We start from the raw sequence: 12,935 nt of genomic DNA, 5'->3' as shown, positions 1-12,935 counted from the left end.
CCCCCCCTCCCCCCCCCCCCCCCCCCCCCAATTTAAGAATAATAAACGCACATCCAACTTACATTTAATATGTACCTCACATCCGCAGTTTCAGCAACAAATGTAATTGTGTTCTCAAAGAAAGCGTACTGTACAACTTGTCTGATATCATCACATTTAATTTGTTCCCTTCAGTTTTCACTATCCACACTAAAGTAAATATGTAGATTTTCACTTGGACCAACATGATTCACCAACTTTTAATTTTTTTGCGGGAAGTACAGTTTCCCCCTTTCGAAAAGGCTTAGTTGCAACGGCCACAAAGTGATTCTCCATCGTGCAGTCTCTTCAGGTTACCGTTTGGGGTTGACCTCAAACATCTTGTTGCTTAACGAATAGCGAATTGTTGTCAGTTCAAGATCTTACCATTTAACTTTTATAAGTATGGTGAAAGTAAGCTCGCTAATTTACTCTTTTGAGCAAAGGCATGGTGTATTTTATATAGAAGGTCGTGCTCGTGCATCAATCAAATAGTATTAGTAATTATAAAAAGCATTGGTACGATTGTACTAAGTTGTTGCATAAGTTCAGAGTGTGCTACATGGCAGTTCACTAGTTTTTCTTAAATATATTGAATGATATTCAATAAGACTCGATGCCTCTCAATATGAGAGGTTCTTTCATTATATAGAACCAAAAATCAATCCTGAAAGGTAGCTCAGTGCTCAGGTCTTGGGTTTGCTCTTCAATGGTTATCAGTTTGAGTCCTCTCAGGACCATTGAAGTGAGTACCTGGCTTGGATTAGTCGAAGTGCACGTAAATTAGTTTGGACACCCACGATCATTAATATATATATACACACACCAAAAATCAAAATTAAGTATGGTAACTATCAATTACAATATTGATAATTATCAAGTGCAATATTCATCAATAGTAACCTACTAAATATGAATATTGATGCTTTATATTCATTCCTTATATTCCACCGACATCCTCTCAAATGGATGTTGGTGAAAGCATCAATTTGCAATCATAAATCGAAAACATGTATAGTGCTCGTGCTTGCAAAGATGAGAGACTTAAGAATAATAAATAGTGCAAAAACAGTCAAGAAGTACTTCAAAAACACTCCAAAGTCACCCTAGAATGCTCACACCCAAAGAAGAATTTCTAAAAGAAATTTATATAGTGTGCCGACACACAAAGTAAGCTTTATCTATTGGGAGAACTTAGTTGAACATATAATTTGTGTTCTAACAAAAGTTCTAATGGCCAAAACATCGGCAAAAAATCCAACAACAAATCGCCAAAATGCTGCAGTTGAAAGAAGTCCCTCAGGATAGCCTCACTAAAAAATTCAAAGATGATCCTCTTCCGAGAATAAGTGTCACAAGGTCCAAACATTTTAGGCGAACCAATTTAATTGTAAAGCTATGAATTTTGGCGCAAAATTCTTTTTGATAATAATTTTGGTCCGTTAAATCACGACTTCATTGTGGAACTTGATATCTGAACTTCTGAGTACCTCTGAGAAGTCTCTCTCTTAAATTATTTCTGTTATGATTGTTCTAGTGTATTTCTTACTTAATATAGGAATTAGAAATAAGTTTATCTCATTACGTTTTGTTGAAAGTTAAATTAAGCTTCCGTTTGGCTTCCATTAATTTTCATTCCAATACATTTCATTTTTCTCTATTTTATTTTTAACCACACAATCTTCCATAAAATAATATTACATGTAAATCGAAAATTTTTCTTTCTTTTTCAACCACTCATTTTTCAAAAAAACACTATTCCACCCCATTTTCATTTCACAAAATGGGGGCCAAATGGGGGCTAAACTACGGACATCTCAGTTTTCCTATATCTATTTGTCCATCTTGAGTAGGTTGAAAGCAATGCACGCTTTGTGGAATGGTCAGATGGCAGCCTACAGTTACTCATTGGAAATGAAGTGCTTGATATATCTAAGCAAGATGCTCAACACGAACAAGCACACCTTTTCCTCAGACATGGAAAGGTAACTTCCCTTCTCTTCCCTGTCACTTGAATTAATTAGAAGATACTGATGGGGCTTTGGATTTAATTGCGTCCCAATAGCTTCCACAGGTCTACATGTATGATATCTGAAGTTTTGCCTTTGGGTGTTCCTGTTTTCTTGTTTCAACGACTAAGGTTATCATTGTTTTATTTATGAGTTATATGTTATATTTTGTATCAAATATGCAGGGTATTCTTCAGTCTCAGGGAAGAATTTTAACCAAGATGAAGTTTATGCCTTCATCCTTGACTTCTAATTCGCATCGTCTGTTGACTGCTCTTGTCGATTCGCGGCACAAAAAGGTTTACAAAGTCAAGAACTGCATCACTGACATCGACCCTGAGAGAGAGAAGGAGCAAAAGGAGAAGGTAAAGTATTAATATAGGCTTATTAATAATGCAATAACATCTGGTGATTGGACATTCAATTTTACTTCTTTTTTTGACTTCTTAGGCTGTAAGTCAATCAATTAGGGCTAGTGCAGTCCTTAGTCGGAAGAAGGAGAAGGTGAAAAGTAAATATACACAACCTATCCGTCGGGAACGTCAACTTTCACCTGGTTTTCTGGAGGATGCACTTGATGAGGTTAGCTTTCTATAATTCAATTTTACTTCCTAACAATTCATTAAGAATTATTACGTTTTCATGAGATATGCTTGCTTATGTTTTGTCCACCTCGTGAGTATCTAACTAAAGATTAAAAACATTCTCTCCCTTGCCCTGAATGAAAAATTTTTCATCTCTTTCTATGAAAATATTTATCTTCTGTCATTTTTTAATTAATTAGGACGATGATCAAGATTACTATGAACCTCGACGGTCTGCTGCCCGCCGTAGCTTTGAGGAAGACCTTGAAATGGAAGCTCGAGCTGAGAAGCGTATTATTAATGCAAAGAAGGCATGTTATTTGAATAACATGAACACCACCTTAGTTTTCCCTTTACCCCTTAAGTCTCTTTAATTAAAACGTTTATTCTGCTTAATGGAATTCTTCTGCCTGGATACTGTCAGGGCCCGAAAGATATCGCTCGCAAATCAGCATTGCCATCTCGGCGGTCAATGGACTTTGCTGAAAGTGAGGAGGAATCTGAATATGAAACTGAAGGGGAAGAAGATGAGGGTTCTCCATCACATAGAAGGGACATGGAAGCAGAGCAGGATTATGAGGAAGATGTAGGACGTGAATTGGGAGAGGAGGATGAAACTTACGAAGAATCAGAGGAGGAGGCTAAGGTAACTGGCTATTTTTCTAAATAATATTTTTAGTCCGAACTACTTATGCATTCATATAACAGGGTATGACAATTTTTTAGATACTTTTCCTCTAAGCTACCTCTTGTTCTCTATAAGTGCACTAATGGTTTCTTTGCCGACTTCTGTTTTGCAGATACTGTTTTAACACTTGGATGTTTGATTGTTTTCAATCTTTGATGCTAAAACTCATTTGCATAGAGAATCCTCTTTTTTTATAGTTATCATCTTGTTCAAATGCATTTAGGTTAGAATACATGATTTCTTCTCACATTTATCTGAAACACAGTTAATATCAAATGTAAGGTATAAACTGCAATTTACAAGATAAACAAGTAATGATTGATTTGTAGAGTCTGATAGTGAAATGCATATTTAAAATTTTTTCATCTTGGACCATTGATCTCCTCTGGGTTACATGTTCTTGGTTTTTTACTTCTTTTCTCCGTACCTGAGTGTTCAACCCAAAACAAATTATTAGAATGTGCCCAAAAGGTATTTGAAACTTCAAGAAGTGTCTTAAGGGATGTTTATATGAATGTATGGTTGGTTGATAATAAAATATTTCCTAGTGCTAATTTTCAGTATATCTGGGCAACACTGATGTGATTTCTTTCTTGAACGTTATAGATGAAATGATGGATCCATAGAAGCAAAAACTGCGAAATTGAAATCCTGGACTTTCTGAATTGTAATTTCACATATAAAGGGGATAATAGTTGGGAGTTTTATTGACTGCATTAGAGAACATGATGAATTGCCACCATATGGAGAGGTGAAGTAATGGCTCAATATGTGAGGAAGCAACTTTGAAACTAAAGAATTGGTTTTCACAATAGAAGGGGAACATATATAATTTTGAACAGTTAAGAAAATGAGACTAGTCCAAAATCCGTAGCATAGCTTAAATGATTTTTGAAAAATTGGACTGATTTACTGCTCAGAAAGGGTTGGAATGATTTGATGTGCTGAGCAATTACTCCTCAAAGATGAAAATATAACTTGGTGGCCTGCGGCTAAGATGCATTAGTGAAGCTGAAAGTTGGACAAAAGGATTGAATTTGCATGTTTCATGACTAGTAACACTGCATGCCTTAAGTGACATGTCTTCAATATTCGGAAAAATTGGATTAGTTTTTCTTTTGTGAGGTTTTGGTTTTTAGCTATTCATTTTTCTACTGGCTTCATCTTCTGTGATTTTAAGATGTTCCAAATGGGTTTTCCCTAAATTTGCACCCTTTTAATGCAAATTATATAGAATATTCTTTAAACTTAGAATTGGTAAATGCATTTAAACTGATTCAGCTAGAGTCGAGAGACACGTGTAAGTACAGATGTTCCTCTTGGGGTGGAGCATCAATATTAGACATGTACTAGATAATGATATGCCTCGGACATGTATACAATGCGCCACATGGCGCATCCTTTTTTTCTCCTCTTATGCTGTACTCCACTTTTTCTGCTATATTTTCAATACATTTTGATATTTCTAGAGCTTGAGAGACATGTCAAGGAAAAGTCATGCCATTGGTAATTTGGAACATATAATCTAGGAAAATTTTAACTAGTATTTATACGAACTTTGTGTCACAATATTTTTTTTTTTTTTTTTTTTTTTAAATATTACTAGCTGTACTTCTAAATTAATGAGTGTTAATTCTACTGAATAAAGTAAACATTGATACAAAGATAAAGAAGCAATACATAAATTTAATAGTTTTCAATCAACATGTTCTCCACGTGTCTGTGTCCTCCATTCTAAAGAATTATGAGTCGGTGTGTCCATGCCACATTGCGTCCCCATCTATGCCTCATGGGCTTGACCTTCAATTTGTCGCTAATGAGCCAAAGCCTGTTGAGAAGCTATTAAAAAATGGAGTGGAAACAGCCTATTGGACTTGTCATAAGTTTTACAAGCTGGACAACAATGACATGGACACTCCTCTTGGAGCACCATGGTTAGCAATTCTTCGTCCCCTCAAGCGTGGATGTATGCTAAGCCCAAGGGTCTTTGGTTCACTGAGTCCTTGAGTTCCTTATATCGGGGAGGACACTTTTGATAGCAATAAGGGACCCAACATATCATATGATTCTCGTTCTTGAAAGCAACACTTTGCCAAACTCGGAAAATGGACTGAACTCTAGGATTCCTTCTTCAGGCAAATACTTTTATTCTTACCTCTTCTGTTTGGTGAGTACAATGCAGAGTTTTCTCCTAGATTCTTGATAGGCTAACATCCATAAAGTTCTCTTTTACAATATGGCAGCTGAAGAGGAGGTGGGTGGAAGGGTCTGGACTCGGGAGTGAAACATCTATAATATAGCTGATAGACCACGTTTGCATGAATTTCACTGCATGGTTTCCTGATTGGAGTAATAGCATAACAGATGGCAGAAACAAAGCAAAAATGTTAAGGAGTTTTAGCATCTAATTGTCTAATGATTGCTGTGGCATGATCTTTACTTTTCTTCTCGGCAAAAATGTTGTTCTTTACTTTTCTTCTCAGCATATACATGACATGATTATTTTACTGAGTATTTGGTACAACTATTGGCGAATTCAGTACTTCCCTACATGTAGCATTTGTTATCTTTCTTGTTAAAAAACAATTATTCACCAGGAGCCCAAGCAAAGGGCGAAGCAGTCAGGAGGCAGCCTCAAAAGAAAGGACATTGAGTCAGATGAGGACTCTCCTCCAAGGAAAGCTGCAACCCATCGTCGAATGGCAATTGTTTATGATAGTGATGAGGAGTAGGACCTTTGTTTCAAGGAGTACAAGTGAGTAATACCCACTTACAGTCTGTATTACAATCTCATAGTCCAGATTTAGTTCCATGTGAGTTTTTTCCTTTCCCAAGAGATATTTAAACAACATAATGCATGTTTATTTAACTTTTTGTGGACATGACCAGCTAGCTATTTTTTCAAACTTTATTACGTTCCATTTTATGAGCTGTATATTTAAGGCTATAATACATGTGTAGACATTTGATAAACAGACAATGGACAAACAGGCAGAACAACAGATAGACATACAAAGGCATCTGTATGTGTTACACTCGTGCACTCTCTCTCTCAATTGTATTGCAATATGTATTTATATATGTATTCTTGCATGCATTTGTCAATCAAAAGAAAGAACAGCTATATTCTTGAGTTTTGGAGAGGGATTTCCTCCCCCTAGTGGCATTTGAGAGATCTCTGATGAGGGTGAATTTCCATAATAAAACTTTTCCATCCATTTTGGACAAGTTCAAAGGTTAATTAACTCAAGTATTTGCAAGCTTTTAACATATATATATAGTATGAAAATGAACTTGGGAAGTGAAATATCTGGTGATTTTAGAAGCGCTATACTTGTAATAGATATGCTTGATACGGGAATAAGGTAAACACTCGAAGTTGAATAAGAATATGCCCAAGAAAAAATAAAAAAATATAGAGTTATTGTTGAACTTCAATATCTGTTACTTATATCTTTGGAGAACTCTCGGAATTTGACTGGTCACTAAAAGCACACTGTCAACCTTTATTCTAAGAACTTTAAATTCACATGACCAAGCCATGCCATTGGTCTGCTATTTCAAATTATGTTGTGATATGTATCTTCCATTGCATGCCTATGATCATATCTCAATCTGAATACGTTATCGTAATGAAATCATTGAGCCACGTCTTTAATACCTCAGTTGTGGATTTTATCGGATGATCATTCTCAGGCATTCATGGACAATTCTGCATTCGGCCTCGCCTGGAACTTTCCTTTGCATGCAGATTTTAAGATCCGCAGTAGTTTCATACTTAAACGCTGCCAGGTTTGGCACTACAATGTATATACGTCATAAAGTTTTCCTTGGTAACTTCTTTATTTCTTAATTTTAGGAATTTCATTGCAATTTATTTGTAATCATCTCTATAAATGATTGTCGTATAATGGCTTGAATAAACTGCACTTTCTTTCTTTTTCCTTTTTTAAATTAATTTAGCAGACAATTGTTAATCACGAGTTTGGAATAATTCTTTTTCCGTGCTTGTGCTTTGGAAGAACTGCATTAACGCTTGATTGTTATTAATTTTCACTGATATTTTGCTAATTATGTTGATGACGAATTTTTCCAAATTATGTAATCATCTGAAAAACATTTTTTTTTTTTTTTTTATATGTAATCACATGCGCATAGGGATAATTTTGTGTTTTCTTGGCAAACTAATGATCTAATCAGGAAACTAATCATATATACATAAATTCGTTACACTATTACAATGTCGAAAATACTATCACAGAATGCATACACCCGGCCTCTGTGAAGATCGATGTCTTCACGTCATGTGGTCGAGCCACGCGAACGCGATCAATGACGAGGATAGACTCTCTTGTAAATAAAATTGTGATTGAAGGTTCTACCGTCGCCGACTCCGAAACCAGCATGAAGCGTATACATAACCTGAACGATGAGAAGATGGAGATTGAATCTGTCAATCTCACGTCGAATGTGAAGAGGACAAAGAAAGCCATACATCATTATAATACGTACATTTTGCGTGATTCAACTCTAAAGAAGTAGAATGATGGTGATTCTATGCAAGTGTTTCTGTGAGAGAACAGTTACACAACTCCTGCATGATTTAGCATGATACGAGGGATTCAATATCAACATTTGATGAAAACTTTATTTTAACGCCGAATAGTATGTACTTCTGGTTTTACCATTTTGGATTGGAAGATCGAGTCTAACCTTTCTCACGTCGCCGACTCCGAAACCAGCATGAAGCGTATACATAACCTGAACGATGAGAAGATGGAGATTGAATCTGTCAATCTCACGTCCAATGTGAAGAGGACAAAGAAAGCCATACATCATTATAATACGTACATTTTGCGTGATTCAACTCTAAAGAAGTAGAATGATGGTGATTCTATGCAAGTGTTTCTGTGCATGATTTAGCATGATACGAGGGATTCAATATCAACATTTGATGAAAACTTTATTTTAACGCCGAATAGTATGTACTTCTGGTTTTACCATTTTGGATTGGAAGATCGAGTCTAACCTTTCTCGTTTTCTAAGTAGGACATCTAGCAAGCCCCACTATGAACAGCGCTCACAAGTATGGGAATGATAAAGAAAGCTCTGGTAATTTCTTACTTAGATGAAATCTAGCAGTTTCTAGCCCACTCTACGATATTCCAGGCACCTCTCTTACCTTGACAAAACGGACTTCTCCCCATTACACATTTCCATCGTCCAAAAAATCTCAATATTCACCGATTATCGTTCTCATAATCCAACACTTCCCGCAGAAACATAAATCTCATTATTTGAAAACCCTTAAAAGTTTTCTCCTGTTGAAGTTCTTTTACTTATATAAAGGTACGATCTTTATGCCGTTATGGAATTTTGTGTGTGCCTTTTTTTTTTTTTGGAAGAATTTTATATTATTCAGCTTTCTCTGCATAAAGGTACCATCTGTGTGTATTATGTTACTTTGAGTGTGTTGTGTTTAGATTATTTGTGCTGTATTCCAATATTGACATGATCTTTCGTTGAATTGAACGAATTCTGAATATGAAACTTGAGTCTCATTTTTCATTTCTTCGAACAGTTCTTTGTAGGATATAATTCCGACCATGAATCCAGACAAGTTTACTCACAAGACCAATGAGGTCCTTGCCAGTTCCCATGAGCTGGCCATGAGTGCTGGACATTTTCTAAGTAGGACATCTAGCAAGCCCCACTATGAACAGCGCTCACAAGTATGGGAATGATAAAGAAAGCTCTGGTAATTTCTCACTTTGATGAAATCTAGCAGTTTCTAGCCCACTCTACGATATTCCAGGCACCTTTCTTACCTTGACAAAACGGACTTCTCCCCATTACACATTTCCATCGTCCAAAAAATCTCAATATTCACCGATTATCGTTCTCATAATCCAACACTTCCCGCAGAAACATAAATCTCATTATTTGAAAACCCTTAAAAGTTTTCTCCTGTTGAAGATCTTTTACTTATATAAAGGTACGATCTTTATGCCGTTATGGAATTTTGTGTGTGCCTTTTTTTTTTTTGGAAGAATTTTATATTATTCAGCTTTCTCTGCATAAAGGTACCATCTGTGTGTATTATGTTACTTTGAGTGTGTTGTGTTTAGATTATTTGTGCTGTATTCGAATATTGACATGATCTTTCGTTGAATTGAACGAATTCTGAATATGAAACTTGAGTCTCATTTTTCATTTCTTCGAACAGTTCTTTGTAGGATATAATTCCGACCATGAATCCAGACAAGTTTACTCACAAGACCATTGAGGTCCTTGCCAGTTCCCATGAGCTGGCCATGAGTGCTGGACATGCGCAGTTCACCCCTCTTCACTTCGCTACGGCTTTAATATCTGATCCTCAGGGTATTTTTCGACAAGCCATTGCTAGTGCTGGCGGTGGCGACGAGGCTGCAAATTCAATGGAGAGGGTCATAAACCAAGCTATGAAGAAGCTGCCCTCCCAGACTCCTCCCCCTGATGAAATCCCAGCAAGTACTTCGCTGATCAAAGTAATTCGACGAGCTCAATCCTTCCAAAAATCCCGTGGTGACACCCATTTGGCAATTGATCAACTGATCTTAGGCCTCCTGGAGGACTCTCAAATCCAAGACCTCTTGAAAGAGGCTGGAATCAGTGCAGCCAGGGTGAAATCGGAAGTTGAGAAGTTGCGAGGGAAAGATGGTAGGAAGGTGGAGAGTGCTTCTGGGGATTCATCATTCCAAGCTCTTAAGACCTATGGCCGTGACCTTGTGGAGCAGGCTGGAAAGCTCGACCCTGTTATTGGCAGGGATGAAGAAATCCGGAGAGTTATTAGGATTCTTTCTAGGAGGACTAAGAATAATCCTGTCCTCATTGGAGAGCCTGGAGTGGGTAAAACGGCTGTGGTTGAGGGATTGGCTCAAAGAATTGTTAGTGGTGATGTTCCTAGTAATCTTGCAGACGTGAGGCTTATAGCATTGGATATGGGAGCTCTAATCGCTGGAGCAAAATACAGAGGGGAATTCGAAGAGAGATTGAAAGCTGTTCTAAAGGAAGTTGAAGAAGCTGAAGGAAAAGTGATCTTATTTATTGATGAAATTCATCTTGTTCTGGGTGCTGGGCGCACTGAAGGATCAATGGATGCTGCCAATCTCTTTAAGCCTATGCTTGCAAGAGGACAATTGCGATGTATCGGAGCCACAACTCTTGAGGAATACAGAAAGTACGTGGAGAAGGATGCTGCATTTGAGAGGCGTTTCCAGCAAGTTTATGTGGCTGAACCTAGTGTCGCCGACACAATCAACATTCTGAGGGGGCTGAAAGAGAAATATGAAGGGCATCATGGTGTTAAGATTCAGGATCGAGCTCTCGTGGTTGCTGCACAGCTATCATCTAGGTACATTACAGGTATATATACTTGACTAAGCAAGATGATTTCTGGGTTTCTTTGCGTGTGTTCTAATTAATGGTGAAATAATCTGACATTGATCTGATTACAGGGAGACATCTGCCTGATAAGGCAATTGACCTTGTAGATGAGGCTTGTGCAAATGTTCGGGTTCAACTTGACAGTCAACCTGAAGAAATTGATAATCTAGGAAGGAAGAGAATTCAATTGGAGGTCGAACTCCATGCTCTTGAGAAGGAGAAGGACAAAGCCAGCAAAGCTCGGCTTGTTGACGTGAGTATTTTGCATAACAATTCTCGGATTAATCTGAAGTCTCACCTAAATATGGTGTTATTTGGAACTTACAAGGTCTGACAATCCTAAGAGTTTTTCAGGTAAGGAAGGAACTTGATGATTTGAGGGATAAACTCCAACCTTTGATGATGAGATACAGAAAAGAAAAGGAAAGAATTGATGAGCTCCGGCGACTCAAGCAAAAGCGGGACGAGCTTTTGTATGCCTTGCAGGAAGCTGAAAGGAGATATGATCTTGCTAGAGCAGCTGACTTGAAATATGGAGCAATTGAGGAAGTGGAAGCTGCTATCGCTCGGCTTGAGTCAAGTGCAACTGAGGATGGAATGCTGACGGAAACTGTTGGACCGGAACAAATTGCAGAAGTTGTGAGTCGTTGGACTGGCATACCTGTAACAAGGCTTGGCCAGAATGAAAAGGAGAGACTGATTGGTCTCACTGAGAGGCTCCACCAAAGGGTTGTAGGACAGAATCAAGCGGTTGCAGCTGTTGCAGAAGCTGTGTTGAGATCTAGAGCTGGGTTGGGTAGGCCGCAGCAGCCAACTGGTTCATTTCTGTTCTTGGGTCCGACTGGTGTTGGCAAGACCGAGCTTGCTAAGGCTCTTGCTGAGCAACTATTCGATGACGACAATCTGATGATCAGAATTGACATGTCTGAATACATGGAGCAACACTCTGTTGCTCGACTGATTGGAGCTCCTCCTGGGTAAGTTCGATCCAGTTTTCGAAAGTTGTTCAATGTTTCATCACATTTCAGCAATATTTGCTAACTATAGTTTTAAATTTTCAGCTATGTTGGCCATGAGGAGGGTGGGCAACTGACGGAAGCAGTAAGGAGACGTCCTTATAGCGTTATTCTTTTTGACGAAGTCGAGAAAGCGCACCCAACAGTGTTTAATACTTTGCTGCAAGTTTTAGATGACGGAAGGTTAACCGATGGACAAGGCCGAACAGTGGACTTCACGAACACCGTTATCATTATGACATCAAATCTTGGAGCTGAGTATCTTTTAAGAGGACTAATGGGCAAGTGTACTATGGAAAGTGCGCGCGAGATGGTTATGCAAGAGGTACTCCTTAAGTGTTTCATTCTTCTACTGTAAACTAGAACAACATTTCCAGAATGGTTACTTAATTCGTATTTTTTATCAGGTGAGAAAGCATTTCAAGCCGGAGTTGCTAAATCGGCTCGATGAGATCGTGGTTTTTGATCCTCTTTCTCACGATCAATTGAGGAAAGTGTGCCGTCTTCAGCTGAAAGACGTTGCCAGTCGCTTGGCAGAGCGTGGTATCGCCTTGGGAGTGAGCGAAGCAGCATTGGATGTCATTCTAGCTGAAAGCTATGATCCTGTAAGTATAAGTATCATCAGTGGGCACTTTCAACTTATTTTTGACTTTCTTTTCTAATGGAAATCTAATCGCATGGCTTAATAATACTAGGTGTATGGTGCACGACCTATAAGGAGATGGTTGGAGAAAAGGGTTGTAACCGAATTGTCGAAAATGCTTGTGAAGGAGGAGATCGATGAGAACTCAACTGTATATATAGATGCGTCACTTGATGGAAAAGAGTTGACGTACCGAGTAGAGAAGAATGGAGGGCTTGTTAATGCTGCAACGGGTGAAAAATCAGATATATTAATTGAAATTCCAAATGGTTCAAGAAGTGATGCTGCCCAGGTAGTAAAGAAGTTGAAGATCGAAGAAATAGTTGATGACGACGGGATGATTGATGGGATGATCGAGTAAACTTTTGTCGAAAATCTTGTATGGAAGTTGAGAATCAAAGAAACAACAGTTGATGGTGATGAGATGATGAGGTTTTTCTTGTATATCGTATTCGACCTAAATATGTGTTTTGTGTGTTGTTCATAATGAGTCCTATGTAGCAGGACATTAAAACTTATAATGCATTTTGTTGCCATTAGGTTCAAACTATA

The 12,935-nt window shown here is 37.9% G+C and overlaps 2 protein-coding genes across 6 annotated transcripts in view; both read left to right on the top strand.

Annotated features, from left to right (window-relative positions):
• The window catches only part of LOC111402359 (protein LEO1 homolog), an 11,375-nt gene extending 4,082 nt beyond the window's left edge, over window positions 1-7,293 (top strand). The window contains exons 5-11 of one of the 4 annotated variants that reach the window (XR_002704233.1): window positions 1,872-2,003; window positions 2,213-2,392; window positions 2,478-2,609; window positions 2,812-2,922; window positions 3,036-3,257; window positions 5,897-6,112; window positions 6,996-7,279. Coding sequence is in view for 2 of the 4 variants with exons in the window: in XM_023030593.1 (XP_022886361.1) it covers window positions 1,872-2,003; window positions 2,213-2,392; window positions 2,478-2,609; window positions 2,812-2,922; window positions 3,036-3,257; window positions 5,897-6,031 (912 nt within the window). In the remaining 2 variants the exon portion in view is untranslated. Of the gene's footprint in view, window positions 1-1,871; window positions 2,004-2,212; window positions 2,393-2,477; window positions 2,610-2,811; window positions 2,923-3,035; window positions 3,258-5,896; window positions 6,113-6,965 lie in introns of all 4 variants that reach the window. The other 3 variants (XR_002704232.1, XM_023030593.1, XM_023030594.1) reach the window with 3 other exon arrangements.
• A 1,209-nt stretch (window positions 7,294-8,502) lies between these two features.
• On the top strand, window positions 8,503-12,935 carry LOC111402357 (chaperone protein ClpB1-like). Of its 2 annotated transcripts, XM_023030590.1 has the most exons (8): window positions 8,503-8,648; window positions 8,881-8,981; window positions 9,627-10,703; window positions 10,796-10,977; window positions 11,079-11,701; window positions 11,786-12,065; window positions 12,148-12,345; window positions 12,436-12,935. In XM_023030590.1, the coding sequence occupies exons 2-8, from the start codon at window positions 8,906-8,908 to the stop codon at window positions 12,742-12,744; spliced, it is 2,745 nt and encodes a 914-aa protein (XP_022886358.1). In that variant the 5' UTR covers window positions 8,503-8,648; window positions 8,881-8,905; the 3' UTR covers window positions 12,745-12,935. The 2 variants fall into 2 exon arrangements, with proteins under 2 accessions (XP_022886358.1, XP_022886359.1); XM_023030591.1 differs by lacking the exons at window positions 8,503-8,648; window positions 8,881-8,981 and adding an exon at window positions 9,075-9,294 and having other exon boundaries at window positions 9,526-10,703.

The sequence above is a fragment of the Olea europaea genome, chromosome 10, assembly GCF_002742605.1.
Source record: "Olea europaea var. sylvestris chromosome 10, O_europaea_v1, whole genome shotgun sequence".
NCBI classification, from domain to species: Eukaryota; Viridiplantae; Streptophyta; class Magnoliopsida; order Lamiales; family Oleaceae; genus Olea; species Olea europaea.
The sequence above is the reverse complement of the archived record's forward strand: the minus strand, read 5'-3'. Positions and strand labels throughout refer to the sequence as shown.

Bases quoted from the DNA above. Each gene is read 5' to 3' on its own strand.
- LOC111402357 (XM_023030590.1), top strand. From the start codon at position 8,906: ATGAATCCAGACAAGTTTACTCACAAGACCAATGAGGTCCTTGCCAGT. The intron at 11,702-11,785 runs GTAAGTTCGATC...TTAAATTTTCAG, and splicing joins CTGATTGGAGCTCCTCCTGG to CTATGTTGGCCATGAGGAGG. The intron at 12,066-12,147 runs GTACTCCTTAAG...ATTTTTTATCAG, and splicing joins GCGAGATGGTTATGCAAGAG to GTGAGAAAGCATTTCAAGCC.